The 18,043-nt window shown below is 40.3% G+C and overlaps 1 protein-coding gene across 1 annotated transcript in view; it reads right to left on the bottom strand.

Moving 5' to 3' along the window:
• The window catches only part of NCKAP5 (NCK associated protein 5), a 349,664-nt gene that overhangs the window by 11,250 nt on the left and 320,371 nt on the right, over positions 1 to 18,043 (bottom strand). The window contains exons 17-18 of the mRNA XM_062579086.1: positions 17,116 to 17,245; positions 14,339 to 14,526 (exon numbers count right to left, since the gene is read on the bottom strand). Coding sequence (XP_062435070.1) covers positions 14,339 to 14,526; positions 17,116 to 17,245 — 318 coding nt within the window. The remainder of the gene's footprint in view (positions 1 to 14,338; positions 14,527 to 17,115; positions 17,246 to 18,043) is intronic.

Here is an 18,043-nt window from a genome sequence, read left to right as displayed (position 1 = left end):
TCATGGCACTGGAGCCGAAAGAGCACCGGAGCCAGGGTTGATATCCTCTTTGTTTTCTTTCCCTGAGTCTTACCTTTGTATTTTTTCAAATTTTGCTTGATCGCTACCACTGCAGGTTCTGCCTGTTCCATACTCTTTAAACGCCTATTTTTTTTTCGAAATTCTGTTTCACATAAACATATAATCCATCAAGCTTGCATCCATCAGAACTGAGAACTGTGCAACTGTAACAATTGTGCTCTCGTGCTCAGCCCTCTCACTTGTCTCATGTTAGAGTGGTGTCAGGGAGCAGGCCTTTCCATTTGATCTATGCAGCTCCTAGTATATGTTTGAATATTAATGTTCGCCTGATACCTGAGAGAATCTGTGTCTTTTGGAGCATCTGACAAAGCTGTCACTTAGTACCAGAAAGCAGCATGCCTGTGTCGGTGGTGACAATACTGAGGATAGAAACAGGCTAAGATTAGATTTAATAATTTAGTTCATGGACTAAAATACATCTTGATGGATAAAAATACAGATTGGAACTAATTTCGTATTTACCAGACAACTCAAGGATACAGTCCTGAGCAGTGACCCATCTAGAGTAAGCCACAAGGAAATAAGAGACAGGACTACAAGAAGGGAATAGGCAATTCATGTCATAAACAAACCCAGACTGTAGATGATATTCTCTTGTCCTAGCTCTAAAGGATGATAGAAACATCATTCTGAACAAGCAGAGTAATGCTGGTACTAGGAAAACCACTGCTGGAGATGCTGATGAAGTTCCCACAGCCAGGATATTTATGAGATGTTCAACTTGTCTCCTTATAAAATTCACGAAATAATATGTATTTTGATTACTAAACACATCAAAATTGGTGTGATCTGAAGGAAATTTTAGTTCATTTGTTGTTTCAGTTTTTGTTTGCTTTGTTCTTTAGATACATCTGTTTCAGGTCAAGAGAACCTCTAGACTGCTTAGAGATTCAGCCAGGCCCTGAAAATGCCCCTCAGTTGGATCTGGTAGGAGGCATTAGTGGTTGCAGACCCTTTGTGAGGAACATTGCCTTGAAAAAAATGAGTGAAAGATGCATGTGCTGGATAGACCCTGGCCTTTCCATCTTTCCCTTCCCTAGATACCAGCAAGGTTCAAGCAAAGCAACTAACTAAAAAGCTGGTTAATGTTTGTGTTGAGTCCATCCAGGTTATAAAAATCCCCCCACAGAATGTAAGACATGATTTTGACAAGGTTGTAGGGCCTTTTCCAGAGAAAGGAAGCAGAGTGAAAATATACTGTGAACCACAATTCTGGGGGTCTGAACCCCTCTATTTGTCTGGGAGAAAATTTATCTTCAGAGGGAATGATCAAATTTGGAACTCAGTGTGAGCAAGCAGCTGCAATCTCCTGTTCCCACTGCAGGTTTCCCTAAAGTGGCAGGATAATGTAGTATTTTATGTATTGATTTTGCTACAATTTGTGCATAAGCACAGAAATGTGTAACTGATGGCTAGCCAGCCACCGGCGTGGATTTGCTGGACGTGTTTTAAAAGATTTATTGGCCTTATCAATACATACATGTTACTGCAGTATTAACACTGTGTAGACACTAGTAATATGGAATGTTTCTATCCCTAAAGATTATAATATTGTTAATATAACAGGCCACTAGGAGGACTAAAATACAACTGGAATTCATGCATACACACTGTAGAGCTAATATGCACTCATTTTTTTTCAATGATCAAATATGATATAAACAGCAAACTTGAACAAAGATTCAGAATGAAACAGTTAGGTTTCATAATAAGCTTAGGTTATATTAGCAAACTAATAATTTGAAAAGTTCTGTTGGAGATGAGCAGGCACTGGATGTTCTTTAGAATACAAAAAAAATCTTTAAAATATTACATTCTTCCATGTTTTAAATCATTCAGGATTCAAATAGTTGTGAGAATTTAAAAACTGTCCCCATGTGCAGACATTGTAATGAGGTCTGTATTGACAGCACACGGCTGAAGTGAGCATAGTTCTGCTCATCCAAAACTCACTGTAGGATGTGGGTATAAATTTGCTTCTGACATTCGGAAGGTGCCTTAGTGAAGGGGCTATGTGTTTGTGGTTAGCACTTGTAGTGCAAGATCCTATCCTATGCTTGATGAGAATATTAAGTGATAATGATTATTTGCTCAGCCCTACTATAGGGCCCTCAAAGATCTCAAAACAAACTGCTAGCAATACTGGATTAAATCCTAAATGTAACTTTATACAAAAATGGGGAATTTAATAGTAAGAGAGGCTTAGCTGTTTGGACAGTCAGCAAGAACATTATCCCGGTCTTCACAGTCCTGCACTTTTAACTGCTAAGCTCTTTGTCATGATTTGAATATTTATTTTTTCCTTTGCAGCCAGAAAATTCTCCATGGAGAGACAAGAGGCCTGTGTTGTTCTCCTCACTAGAGAGCATCTGAAATGCAGTTCAACACACAGGACCTGGCATCTGAACCAGTACACGTGGCAGTTAATCAACTGCTTTGCACTGACTTCAGTAGACTTTGGATCAGATTCTTAATGCATTAGAGAGATAAATTATTTAACTTACTGAGTTCCCCTAGAAACAAAATATTGAGCTGCAAACAAAGCTAACAAACACCAAATGGGATACCATTTGCTGCAATGAACAGAACATGACCAGTTCCCCCCATGCTTGATATTCTTCCAAAATACAATCTGAAATAGGTTCGTTAAGCTCCCAACTGCCTCACAAAATTGGCTTAGCACAGGTTAGCAAATGCTGATGCCACCAGCAACAGCAGGCCAGACTCTGATATATCAGTTGAATTTGTCTATGATTTTATTTCTATTGGACTGCCCTGAATAAAGGCTCTGAATATCTTTTTGCATGTCTTCTTCAGCTATGGAGAAGTTTCATGGTCTGTATGCTAGGGCTTAGGGACACTGACTAGTTTTTGCTCCTGTGTACATACGGATAACAGTTATTGATATAATGATGCATTCACAAATCCAGATCCTTCTAGCCTTTGGCTGCCAGACTCCATGCCATACATCTCTCCAGGAAACCAAGACACGGAAGCTAAAGAAACCCCATCTCCCACAGGAGTTACTTGCAATCTGGAGTCTGGAGCATTCCCCCCTTGGTATCGCAGTTTTAGGCTGTGGTAGAGAACGAGTGTGTTTCCAAACACTTGCACAGGGACAGAAGGACGTTGCTCAGCTAACTGCAGGGCACGTATCACTAGTGGATGCCATCAACATTAGCTCCCTTTCCACTTAGAGAATATACTAACTGAGCAACCAGGTAGTCTTTACGTAATGGGAGGAAAATATATATGTTTGTCCTGTAGAACAAATCAGGAAGACAAATGCCTTCATACTTAAATTTCCTCAATAGCCAGAGAGTTTGTCTACTATTATCAGCACTACAAGTGATGAAACCGCCATGAGCTAACAGAGCTTCCAAAGACGATTCAGTTTTTATCAGATAAAGAACATCCTACTGCTCTTCACATTACTCAGCTGGTTTAGATGGTGACTGCTGTTCTGCTGCTGCCTCTGTTTTCATCACTGTGCTCCTAATGATGGCACAGTACAGATTCCATTTTTTTTGCAGTCTAATTTATTTACAGAAATGCTGTATTATGAACAAACTCTTTGGTACTACTGCTTGTTTTAGTGGTTATTAGCAACATGAAATGATGTTCAAATAATAATAAAGTCTTTTAAGTCATATAGATGGTATGGTTTTGGCATTTTCTAGTTGTCTATGCTCTAACGATATGGAAAATGCAATAAAGAAATAGGCTTAAAAGCAGGAAGAGTCTTATTATGATATGACATTAACTGTAAGAGTGTAGGAGCAGATTCAACAATACACCGTATTTGGCCTTTCTTTCAAGTTATACAAAAATGCTTGCTGAGGTTCCCCTCATGGAGGTGAAGTGCAAAAGTCGCATGCTACAGATCAAATTCTCTCCCATAAAGGGAGAATATCTAAATCAATTTTTGAACACCTACATAAACATCATGATTTTCACAGACTTCAGATATGTGAATCTGTCAGAGACATCAGCAAAAGCTGCAAATTTTTAGCACCTTTGAAAACCAGGAGCTAAAGTGTCCAGACAGGAATTTAGGTACTGCCATTAGGAAATGAAGCTTGAAAACACCGGCCTGTATTTTTCCTGATTAGAGCCTAGGAGTAGGACAGTGCAGGCAGGCTATGCAGGACAAGGTAACTCTTGCAGCAGTGCTGATGAACCGTATGCCTTCCGTGTATCCAGTTCCATTCTTCACTTCCAGGCACTGTCTGCAGAGCTCTTGCGTTTCAAGTCCACTTTGTGGACTCTAAGTTACCCAACCTGGTGACTTTGCTGTGGATACAGTGAGTTTGTCAAGTTTAGACACCTATGTTGTAAGAAATACTGTGCACCGTTATTGCATGGTAAACAATTTTAAAATACTCAGCAATGCAGTTTATTCCTATTTAATTTCTTCATTCCCACCCCCTTCTGACTTTTTCTTCATTTGCCCAAATCCATTTGAGGCCTCGTTTTACAGTATGCTTTACACGTGTTCAGTTTTACAGACAGGATGTGTGCATATTTAACAGGGTGTCAGAGAAATCACTGCTAAATGTTTGACTGGCAGTTCTTTAGATAATTCTTCAAATAATCACCTAGGGTTTTATTTACTGAGAATGACATGAGAGTAGTTAAGGGGAATTCTTAAGGCTATAGCTCTTTATCCTATCTAGAAGTTTCAGTGACCTCTATTACCGATCAGGCAAAGAATGGAGTAATGCAGAGGAGAAGGCAGTAATGGGAGCGGAGCTGTCGGGATGTGCCTCAGTGATGGATGGAGGGGAGCTCAGGCTGAGAGGACTCTGATATGTGCCAAGAAAACTCGCTTTAGTCAAAGGTTATTGAAGACATTTAAATTACATGGCTAAATCTCATAAACTTCCCAAATAATCTGTGTCATTTATTGCTATTAAGTCTGCTAAATCCCATGGTTTTTTCTCCTACCAAATAGAAACACTGCTTTCCATTAAAACAATACGGATGTAGCATAGGGCCTGGAATTCATGTACCCAGGTCTAAAAATACGGTAAGAAATAAAATGTTTCACTTTGGGACTTACTATAAATTATAGTGTTTGGGTTCACAAAAAATATTTAACCAATATTTTTCATCAGGATTTAGACAATCTGGCTGTCATATTGTGTAAGATGCAAAATAACTTTTCATTTAAATAAAAGGTGAATTACTCCGGGATGGAACAAACTAGCTGGTGGAACAAACCATAGCCAACTTCAAGTTAATGTGATTTTTGCAGATATTCAGCATAAACTTTGCTTTCTTTTCTATATGTTGACCAGGATAGTATTTCCTGTGTACTTATATATATATAAAAAAAGCATGCTCTTAAAAAGAAATCATTTACTAGTACATTTTCAATGTATAGCCACAGTTCCCACTAGCATCAACTGTGTATCTTATTCCTCATGTATTTTGCTGAGAACATAACTCTCATATTAGAAGATCCATCATTTCCTACCCCTCCCTTCATGATGTTTGTGTGTGATGCAAAAATATATCCCTACTGTAGATGAAGAAGGCTGGAAAAACTATTCACAAAAATACTACTGCATTTTTCATCTCATTTAACTCTGCTAATCAGATGCTCCTCTTGGAGTCAAAATATTTTCCAGTTTCAGAAAACAAAGAGCTATTGAATACCCCTCTGCCCTACTGCTCTTATCTTGATTGAGTCAATCTAGTGTTTATTGTATTCAATTTATTTTTTTATCTTTTTCTTTTATTACTAATATCATTTCCACTATTACAATTGCATTATCTTACAAGCTCACTAATATTTTTCATTTGTTGCTGTTAATGTGTCCTGAATTCCATTCTGGCCTACAGTATTATTATGATATTCCAATTCAGCACAGAGGGAAATGAAACCCAAAGGTTCATTTCCAAAGATGGAGAACTGAAGAGCGTCTGGTTACAAATGGCAGAAACATTAGTGCACTTTGGGCCATGCTGCAAATCACAGTAGCTCCATCTGTCAAACCTGTGAAAAACAGTTCAGAACATTTTTCACTCAGGGAAATCAGCTAGCAAATGCTACTTTTTTCAGGATGCACTTTTGGTTCTTATTAGACTAAAGGATCTACCTACTTATGCCTAACAGCCATAGTAGCTATTAAATCCTTACATAATCTCCAGTTATTTAGACAAATAACGGAAGGCAAATTCAGAGCTCAGGGTGGAGCTGCAAGGCACAGTGCAGCGTGATGCAAGGACCTGTGTGAGCAAGCGCACGGTGCTGGGACCAAGAGTAGCGTGGTTCTATCAGCCCTGCTGAGAAACGGCCTGGAGTAACCAGGCCAGGAGGAGCCAGGTTAGTTAATACTGCAGCCACGCGGGCTCTCTGCAGCTACCTGCATACAGCTCTGCTTTGCTCAGGGCGCTTGTACACTATCAGTCCTGGCCTCTTCCCCTGGGACTCCAGCAAATGAGCTGCAAGACTTTCTGTGACACCTGGCCAGTATGCAAGGTGCTTAGTGAACTGAAAGGCCAAGGTTCTCTGCCTAATTTTAAAATATTTGCCGAGAGAATACAGTGATCAAGTTTTTCCACTCCCAAAGGGTGAAGTTCTTCAGACCTTACAGGGGAATCTCACAAATCTTTACAAAGGGGTTATATGCAGCCAAGACAGCACCCAAGCTGCAGTTCCGGGACAGCTTGGCGTGCTGCCTTAATTCACATGAGCCCACACATCTGCAGCTGGCAAAACACACAGGCACACTTCATTCAGCGCCGTGAGTAATCTGGGGACTTAGCGTGACGTGACACTCGCCATGGGCACCAGCACTGCACCTACATGCTACGGATACTTCTTCAAGTCCTTAACTTTCCTGCTGTAGCTACAGCTTCTCACTTCCTCCGCCTCTTCCCTCCAACTCACATCCAAACCATTCGCTTGCTAGCCTTGCAGGACTGCTTCACACCATGTGTTTTAAATGCCAAACAGCCTGCTGTACTATGCCAAACTCTTCACATCCCTCACCAATATCCAAATACTCTTTTAAAATCCTGTGAAAAAAGACATTTGAGTCAAAATGTTGCCACCTACCCATTCCCATAAATACATCAAGCAAATATAAAACAGAGAGAACCTTTACAGTAGCTGGAGGGCTGGCCAAAAGGGGATTTGGTGGCATCGTCCTAAAATTAAAGTACTTCAGTGTTAGAGCTGTATCCGTAGAAGACTAAAACTTTAAGTTTTTCTAAGGCATGTTTTTCCTATGAAGACCCCTAGTAAAATATTTCAAACTTTTTTTTTTTTTTTTAAATTACTTAACTCTGTCTTACAATTAGCATTTTGGCTTGTCAGAACCTTTTAAAAGCTTAATGAAGTTACGGCAAGTGTTGTCGTCTTTGTCGCTGGACTACTCTCCATTTAATGTTTTTTTTCCTAAACTCTCAGCAGTGTAAGAAACCTCAGTTGCTTCACCTAGAAGGGACAGGGAGAGAAATGAGTCTCTCCACAGCTGCAGCTTTTTATTGTGCCGAGCTAGTACCTCAGGCTAACTGTAGGAATGTTCTTCCGCGCTATACAACATTTCTTTTAAATGATACATGTCAAGTGAGAATTTGGTCCCAGGAGACTGCCTGGCACTCTTCAAATTGCTTAGTTTGTGATCTCTTCACTTCACTTTTTGGAGGCAACTTTGATGGCAAGATACTAGAAAAAAATAAGGTCTGATTAGGAATGTAAGACTGTAGCAGATCTTGGAACAGGAACTTACCTTATGGAGAGGGAAAAAAGCATGTAGAGACATGGGATTTGTTGTTATCTGGAGACATCCTAGCCTATTCCTAATTTAATATTTCTGCACACTCACTTGAATTAGACTTGAGGCTAGAAAATACATTTTTAATTCTGTAATAGTCCCATGGGTGGTATGGGAAAATCTGTTTTCTTATCTGATCATGCTCCTGTGGTTTTTGTCACTTAAGTTGTCAAATACTCCTATGAGATCCCTCGACAATAGATCTTACATCAACTTGGGTAATTACTCAGACAGGCTTTGCTTTGACGGGACAAGCATTGCATCATTCATCTGAGGATCAGAAACCTTTGATTAAATAGAAAGGAAGCCTCAGACCCCCAAGCCCGTCTGTGGGTAAATGCTATTAAGACAACTGAAAAAAATGGAAGCATACGTAGCTTAAAGACCCCCATATATATGACGTTTTCAGGGGGTCTCTGGTGCGGGCAGTTGGCTACTTCAGCAGTGCAGCCCAGCAGCAGCTCCTGAGAGCGCAGCCCGTGACGTCCCCGTGGTGGCACGGCCAGACGCCAGCTTGCCGGGGCAGCGCCGGCGCCGGGGAGCTCAGCCGCCGAGCTCTCGCTGTGCCACGTCAGGGCTGGCGCGACAAGAGCCCACCCAGGCCCGCGCAGCAAGTCTGCACGGCTCTGCGCTGCAGCGCACAGTGCTCCCGACTTGGCTCAGCCTTTGAGCCCATTTGAGCCCTGCGCTCAGAATCGTGCTGCTTTTCTTTGGGCGAAGTAGTTTATTCTGCTTTCAGAAGGGAGACGCTGAGCCCTAAACAGGCACACGAGTGTATTGCGCGGTTTGCTTCGCCTCCGTAAAGCTGCCCTTCTCAAAGCTGCTCTTGGATCTTCCATACCACCCTGAGCTAATGTGATCTCTCTATTTTGCACATCAAATAAACGTCATTCTCACTGACAGGGAGCATGAAAGGATATCTGATCCTGACTGAACTAGAATCTGTGTTTCTAGGTATGCCTCACCTGATGATTACATTAATAAACCATCTACCTAAACCTATGCAATGATTTTATCCACCAATTCCTAACATGAAAGAGGAGTATCTTAAAACACCATAGCTGGGTGAATGACCACAGACTTATTCCCTGTCTACAAACTGCACCATGGCAGCACCTTTCTCAACCTCTTCATCTCATCAGCTCTAGGAAAGAACACAGAACTGATTCCCTCCTCACCCGATCACCTTCCTCTGTCCTACGTCTGGCAAGGCAAATAGCAAGCAGGAGCTGAGGTTTCTGTGTTGGATACCTAGGACCTGAATTATACAACCAGTGCACAGAGATCCATAATCAGCTAATTATTGAATTTGATCCAGCCCATCTAAATGCTTTCTCTTACTGACAAGGTATCTATCCCCTTACCTTCTATTCGTTTCTAGCACAATAATTTGTAAAAGTTGCTTCAAATTCCACATTTGCAAGAGCACACACATTGCACAAAATAAGGTTAAGACCTAGGTCTTCTAGGGCATTTGCTGTTTTGTTTTTTTCATGATCAGCACAGAACTTATATGAGCTAAATATTGCTGTCCCCAATTTACAGACAGAGACACTGAGGTCCTGAAGTGAAGCAGCTAGCCGGACATCACCCAGTGCTGCACTAGCTGCAGGATTGGCCAGCTGGACTCTTGTTAATATAGTAGTGCAATCAAGGTAACATTCAGTTCTCACCTGGAAGCTCATAGAAATGCAGTTTCATTCTCCAGACTGCTACACTAGCTGCTTTTCACCAGCTCCCTACAAGGACAAGCTTAGGGCAAGGTTTATCTTGCTAAGCTCAGGCTAAAAGTGTGGTACCCAGCGCAAGCTGGTTGTGTAGGCTCCCCCTCTGTGGTCCAGGCTGGGAAACAAGCAGTTGCACGGGTCACCACCTCCTTTCTGCTTTGTATTCTTAGGATGCAGCTTATTCCCAACTGATAACAGGACCCAAATCATTATCTTAGGCCTTTTCACACGAGATAAGCAGAATCCCTCCCTAAGCATATCTGATACTTGAAAAAGCTCAGTTCCCTGTGAAAGCAGTGTACACTGTCTCGCTGAAACAAACTCATAATGGCAAGTCTCTTCTAAGAGCTCCATTTAACAGTTCAAAGAGTTAACACAGAACTAGGCCCCTTCCGAAAGTGATTCAGAGAACCCAAATCAAACATCTAAAGTTTGCTGCTATGTTCTCCAACAGCTGCCCGGATAGGTGAACAGGGAGAGGTGTCCAGGATACAGCTGACTCCTAGCCTCGCTCACCACTTACTGATCCCTGCAGGAGACAAGCCAAAGCAGGAGCTCATGCCCTTCCTTGTTTGCCCCTTACTCTTGCCTAGTGCGGCCGGCAGAGGTGTCTGAGCTGCATGCTTACCTGCGCTTTAACTACTGCTGTAATTCTGCAGTGCTGGAACATCCTGTATAGTATCAGTGTAACGCTCTGGGATATTCCAGGATGGCAAGTGCTGCACGATTACCAGTCATTCCCACCCCGGCTACCAGCCCTTCTGTGGCTATTCCACTGTGTTAATATGATGCATTAGAAGGCTTGTGAGCACAGTGAGACATGTATAAAGCATTAACTCCCAATCTGCTCGCTCGGCTGCAAAAAAACCCTGAGTTTATCTGGGAATCGTGCCATATCAGTCCCATTTGTAAGTGCAGCCAAAACAGCAGCAACTTCTCTAATTTTTCCTTTTCCTGTATTTGCCAGTAAGCTCTAAAATCTACTTGAATTGCAAGACATGGTGGTTTGAGTATTGTATCTCCTTCATGAATCATCTGTACAACACACACAAACTCTGCTGTGTTGAGTAAGACAAACACAGAGCACACATAAGCCTCTTCAGTTAATTGAGCCCTACAGTTAAATTGCTGATGTAGTTAACATTGTAGTTGGGAGAGAAAGGTCGGATTGCTCATGTGTTATCACCGTGACTGAGGGAAAACAACAGGATTTAGAAACTCGTGGTGGGTATCAGCCCCTTCCTTGAAGGATCTTTTCTTTAAAGTGTTCATCAAGTTGTGGCTTGGAATAAGAAAGTCTTGATGATGATTCAAATGGAAGAACAGATAGGAATAAAAGGAAGGAGAAAGGGCTGTATTACAAAAAAATGTGGTGGTTGGATAAGGTTAAAGAAGAAAACACATTTTTCAAGATGCTTTGGGATCACAAGGATGATTAAGTAATAAAATCTTTAACTGACTCAGTTGCTTTTTCATGGGAACAAAAGAAGACAATAAAGTCTTGCGTCATTTCTCATTTAATCATAAAATATGTTAATAAATAATCTGCTCGGGTAATAGAAATTTATCTTGTTTTCTAAATTCTTGTAAGAACAAATAAATCACTGGGCTTTTAAAGTCTAAACAGCCAATTAATTAACATGTGAAATTATTTTTCATTGTGAAAATACAGTTGTGACCACAATGTCCACAAACTGCTCAGGGCACTACCAGTTATTGCTACAAGCCAGAGAAGCAGCTCTTCCCGTTGGCCTCATTGAAATATCACTGAACAGGGGTCTTGCCATGCGGTGACCGCAGTGGGCTTTGGACCAGGTGCAGCATATGTTTTATGAAATCAGAGAAGTTAAAATTAATTTAAATGAGATAAAAATAATTGTGTTTCTAGTTTTGGAAATCCTCTATGAGAAAAATACACTATGGCTGTTAATTTAAATGAAAATTTTGGATCTGTGACTCAATGAGTTCTCTTCTTTTCTTTGAAATTGTGATTAATTTTTCTGGTCCAAAACACTGCAGTTTACAAAAGGATACCATTATTTCAGAATATATTTCCCAAGTCAACATCAATGTATCATCAAATTTGTTTGCAGTACCAAGAGAGTTCAACCAGGACACTGTTCAAGACCTGGCAGATAAAAACCTGGGAACAATAACTATTTTGCCTTTTAATGCCTTGAAGCCTTTTTGGATTTGCCAACCTGCCCGTTCGGCGTGCCTTTACACCAGTCACTGCCCACTGAGTGCCTCCTCTTCTGCAACTCCTTCTGTGCGGCACTTTTTTTGCTGATAAAACTTGTTGGCGTGTGTATACTTTGGGGGCGAGTACGTTCAGGGAGAGGCAGACAACTCAAATGAGATCAAGTCTGGGTTAACTGAGCTTCCTGCCAGAATGTCTCATTAGAACACCCAGTCTGAAACCACTGTGTTACTGGTGCCGTGCAGTCCAATTTAATTGGGCTAGGGCACTGATACAGTACACTGCTTTTTCGACAGGCAGAGGAAACTCATTCTGTCCATCATGATACTTGCTTTTTTTTTTTCTTTTTTAAGGCTTCTCACATGCCATTTGAGAATTAAATTCTAAGCACGTAGCATCTTCTTTTTCAAAATGCCAAATATTATGGATGAAAACTGCTTTCTCCCCCCCCCCCAAATTTGTCTCTTTTTTTAGAGTTGCTGGCCGTACATTTCCGATGGCCCCTCTTCTTTTGTGTGTAATGTTCCAGATCACCCAGCTCTAATTTAAACAGACTGTGGATCTTCTTGGGTTGGACAAACTACAGCTGCAAAAAATTTGCTGTGCTGGTTCAAACAAGGAGTTTGTGGCAACCTGCTTCTCGTGGTGACTGCTCCTCATTTGTCATTCTGGGAAGTTTAATACTAGTACGCAAATATCTAGTACTTTATTGAGCTTTCAGTGTTCACCAAGAGGCGATACTGTTTTGAGAGCTATTTCAAATCCTCAAAAAGTAATCTCAAAAGCCCCCTGACATAATGCATGACAAATGCTAGTGTTGAGTTATACCTGTTACCTTCTAGTTTAATGATGGATTTTTACCCAGACCGTAAGGCTATTTTAACGAGTTTTGTTTAAGTTTTGGTGCTGATTGGGCTCTTTGCAAAGATCTGTCACATATAAGAAATGCACTAAAAGAATGAATTAAGAACAAATGCAATTCTGAGCCACTTCTCTATAGTGAAATCAAATCTAACTGCTGTGTTAATAGCAAAAGATCTTGGCCTTGAGAAGGCAGAACTGCAATACATATATATTGCTCTATGTGTGTGTTTCTCTCTGTGTGTGTGTGTGTGTGTGTGTGTATATATAAAATTAATATTGTCAACATAACCGAACAATGGATCTCTAAATGTACAAGATGAGGAATTAAGTGGATGCTGAGGTTATTTTCTCTCATCTATCCTTTTTAATACTGTTCTGCTACCTTTTCTCCCCTACTGTTCTTCCCAACTATGAAGCCAAATTCTTTACATTTTGTTCTTTCTAATACAACTCAAACATACTCAGTTTGAATCATAGTCTGAGTACTAGCAAAATCTGGTTGGTTGGGAAATGAGGCAGACACATTTCAAGATTTTTCTTTTGAAGTTCGTGAGTCAATTTAATATGCAGTTAGGCGGGGCTTTCACGCCAGTGGAGCTGGAATAAACAGGGGCATTGCCAGTTTGTTTCACGCATTCCTTCTGCACATTTGGCCCAGACTCCCGAAAGCCATATGGCCCTAACTTTGGTGAAGTGTCTGACCACCTCTGAAGTTACACTGCACAGGGATTTTCTAAAGTCAAAGACTAGGGTCTGAGAAGAGATAAAAATTCATTTTCACTTATGAACTACACCAGGGTGCTACAAAAGCCACTCATTCATTGTTTTTTGCTAACACCCTTGTCTATACTGTAACATACCCTAAATGTGCTCAGTACTATGCAGAGAAGGAAAAGAGCTTGTATTAAAAAAAAAAGAAAAGAAAGAAAGAAAGGAAAGAAAGAAGAAAAAGAAAGAGCCAAGGAGAAAGATTTAACATACAGACAAAATGATTGCAGTGGATCAGGGCTGGGTGGCTCTATTTTCAAGCAGATTAAGTTTGTTAGAGAAAGGAGAGAAAAAGCGAGAAAGAGTTGTGAGAACGAGAGGAGAAGGCATGAGGAAAGACGACGAAAGGAAAAGAGCAACTTGAGGGGTGGTTTTCAACAGTGTTGGGTTCGCACGCTGCCAGCTTTTACATTTAAAGGAACAGAAATAGCAAGTGGATTCTGATGAAATAGGGGGAGAAAACTTGTTTCTGTTGAGCATCAGGACTGATCTTGACCAAAATTATATTTAAAAACCTCAAATAGGCAGCTCCAGACCTAACACAGAGCATATTTCAGCTGAGCCCAGAAAATTATTAGCTGTCTGTATGTGAAAGAGCACCCTTGCAGTTAAAATCTGTGTTTTCTGGCTAGCCTGAATTTCAACTCCTCTCTTATGCTAGAGTGCTAGCACTAGCCTGTCTTCACTTGTTAATTTTGAAAGTCTTATTCTATGACAGACGAGTATTAGAAAATCCTGTCTGCAAAATATCTAGTTCTTTACTCTTCTTCAGGTCATACTGTTTTTTTTCAGGTCTTCCTGGTTTCAGTAATCAATCAACACACTGAGTAAAAAAAAAGCGCAAAAAGCGCTAAATAAATATAATCACAAAGTAAATGAGAAGCAATGTCATAAAAATCACAGTGACTCACATGGGGGCTCTCCTTGCCCTTGCTGTCTTTACTGGAAGCTCCACTCAGCTGCTCGATTAGACTGTAATGTGCTAATTGTTCAGGTCCCTCCTCTCCAAAATGGCCATAGAGACTGTGCTGGTATAAATCCAAGATTGACATCGGGCTCCCCAGAAAAGACTTTCTCTGATTTTGTTTTTCTTGCTCAGCTGTAAGAGATATTAAAAATAATGTAATTTTAGAGTTTTTAAAATGTATTTCAAATGTTTTAAGGCATCTGGAACTTACTGAAAATACTAGCTCCTAACTCTCCAATGCATACAGGTACGGGTTCATACTTCACATTCACGGTGATGGAGATGGTATGAGACAGAGTGAACTAATTTACTTTCTTTTGGAATTACAGATGAGATGGTTAATTTGAGAGGATCTTTCTATTTATTTATTTGCTGTAAGTTTTCGTTCTTCTCTCTTAATAGCCTTACCTGGCAGATGTGCTAAGTTTCTTTAGCATGTCTTGGTTTGTCTGCTTTTGAAAAATCTTTCCTTCTTACTTTTTAGATAATAAAAACAACAGTGTAAAATATGCACAAGCAAGATGAGGAACAGGCACTACGCAATTGTTATAGATCCTACTGGAATTCAAAAAAATTAGGAGTAAAAACTCAGCTTCCAAAGACCAAGGCTCAAAACTCACACTGAAGATCAAAACAAAACCAAAGATATTTTCTGCACAAGGGAGACATGCTGAGGTGATCATTTGTTTCCTTCCTTACTCTCTGTTACACGAACTTCAACTCTACCCCCTAACTCATAGCACTAGAAGAGCTCCTGCCTCAGTGCCTCCAAAAGAACTGCAGTGGGATAAAAACCTCATGAAATTGGAGTGAAAATATTTTGTGGCTGAACCAGAAGAACCTGGAATATTTGGGTTATTCCTTCCTCCCTATTCTACTGACTTGCTTTATAACATTGGGCAATGTACTGGGAGTCTCTTCCAAAGCCCACTAAATCAATGGAGGTCCTTATCATGGACTTTCAATAGCCTGAGCATCAGGCAGGCAGTCTCTCAGACTTGTAGCTCCCTGCTCATAAATGGAAAATGCAAATCACACTAACTTTGCAAGAGTAAAACAACAGAAAGTTCATTTATGTTTTGGAGAGTCATCGAACATAACGATCTATGCATATAAAAATATTCTCTGTGCCTTGCTTTGCTGCAGCCCCAGCCTCAGCCTCATGTGGATGTTTTGAGGTTATATCGCTTGTATGCATAAAGAAGCTGAGATCTTTGAACACAGAATGGAATGAAGTATTGTTATTAATATGATGCAAGACTTGCATTTATAGAGCAAAGAGCAGAAATCCTGATCCTAAGGAGTTACCATGGCAGAAATACTTTTGCAATAATGCTTTATAATTTTCTATTTATCTTAAATACCATTTAAAGTATATGAATTAAAGTATATTAATTTAGTATATATACCCAGTACTTGGGTATATATACTAAATAAGAATTTGCTAAATAAAGCAATGACTTCACATCCTGTTTTGGTATCACTGAACTTGGAATCAACTTTCATTTAATGCAACTGCTTACACATTATACAATCCTTTTTTTGCAAATTGTGATCAATAAAGAAAGAATTGCTTATCAACCTCTAAGACAAAACACATTTCTCTTGTATTAGAGCATAATTTGTAAAAAGTATCGGAAGCGTTTATGAGCAAAGTCAAATTACTTGCAACATTTCATACAGATTAAAAACACAAAGTTACAGGAGTAATGTAAATAAATGGTCCTAGCTTCCTAGCCTGTTTTCTCTGTGGTGCAATTACATAAAATGGATTATCTCCGAAAATGCCAAATGTTTAAGTCAAACTCCCAGGAGACACTAAAGAGCACAGTATGTTTGTCTACAATATCTAACTGTCCATGGCATTTTTAATGCATTCGTCACTGCAGTATCTGCTGTAGGTGCTAATCTGCTAGGTCAAGCTCACTGCAGTGCAGAGGGGCACCACAAATCCTACGAATCGCTGAAATACTGCTTAAGCTCTCAGAGCTTCAGTGGTGCTGAGACCTTGCACTGGCCTTTGCACTCAGCAGAATTTATCACCTGTGGGGAAGCCATCGGCTGCTTAGCACAGATAGGAGCCTCGCTCGCCTCCCCACCCGGGGACACGCAACTGCACCGAGAGGCTGCTGGCAGCATTGCAAGCTGGTGGCCACGAGAAGACGGCAATTTCTTGGGTTATTAAACATACAGAAAACTATTAACCCAAGAACTTCACTTACATGCCTTCATCTACTGGAATTTAGTAAATTCTAAACAGCCATCAGTTCTTGCAAAAAAGTATGATACTTGAAAATGGCAATATATATAGAAGACAGTGACAGTCTTTCCCATCATAACCAATACTGCTTTGATGCAGAGATTAGAAAACTATAGTCTTGATCATGGGGTTATTTTAACCTGCTAATATAATTAAAAAAGAAAAAAGAACCTGTGTTTATAGTCACCTTTTAAATTTTGTAATAATGTAACCGAAGATTTTAATTGCACCACAAGGATTTATGCATAAAACACTAGAAATTACGCTAGCAAAAGCAGCAAAAGAGAGGAAAAAAGGTGTGACATATATAGAATAAAAGGTACATAACGGAAAAATAGACTGAAGAAAGATCTGAGGTTAAAAAGAGGAAATGAGGCAGACAGTCCAATGAAGGACATTCTCTGCTGCAGTTGGAGTGGGGATGGGAGATACACATTTCTCATGTACAAATTTTCAATTACCTTGTTTGTTGTTCTTTGTTAACTCCGCTAACTTCTCTCCTGCAGCTCTAAAATAATTTGTTTCATAGTCTGGCTCCGTCTCAGTGTCACTGCTGCTGGCAGAGTAAGTGCATACTCTCAGAGCTCTGTCCTGTACAAGTAACGGTATTGCAATCATTCAGATGAGGCAAATATATCAAAATAATGCAGATGATGATATTAGGAATAGAACATTGTATATTCATCATGCACTGTAAACAGATAGTTCAAGTGGAGAAAAGTCTGCTTTACGAGTTTAACTAATCACTTATCCTTCAGTAAATAATCATCAGTCTGACATGGGGGAATAAACACATTCTTGTCCTGGTAAATCTTCTGAGTTAGTCTGGCAGACACAGCCCAGCTTTTACAACGTTTTTCATTCTAATGCTGCTTTCAGATCTATCTACTTTTTTCAGATAATTTCATCCATCTAATCATCATCATCAAATCATCATCATTTCATCATCAAATTTAAAACCTCTCAAGCATCAGTAATATAACGTATTTGTAAGGTGCAAGATGATCACACAACGCACAAAGGGTTGTTGCAATGCCAGCAATTCTGCAGGCAACTGGTGAGGATAGTCAGCAGACAGGACTCACGCTTTCTATACCAACGAGCACTAAATCCTAAATTCAGCCTAAATTCGTGCCCCATGTCCAGGCATTTACGTTACAGTAATGGAAAGCCCTTAATACTCAGCTGATTCCTCACTCCGTTCCTCTTCAGGAGGTAACACTAAGGATTTTGATCTGGAGTAAAGAGGATGGCTGGTCCTGAGAGGTTCCCACCAGGGAAGGCCTGAGGACTTGAACATCTCTGGGGCAGCAGCTCCGTAGAATAGAACCCAGAAAATGGGGATGAAGGCGCTAAGGCTGATATTGCTCAGTTGGTGGGATTTACAGG

This window comes from Rhea pennata, chromosome 6 (genome assembly GCF_028389875.1).
Source record: "Rhea pennata isolate bPtePen1 chromosome 6, bPtePen1.pri, whole genome shotgun sequence".
Taxonomy (NCBI): Eukaryota; Metazoa; Chordata; class Aves; order Rheiformes; family Rheidae; genus Rhea; species Rhea pennata.
This window is presented reverse-complemented; position numbering and strand designations above follow the sequence as displayed.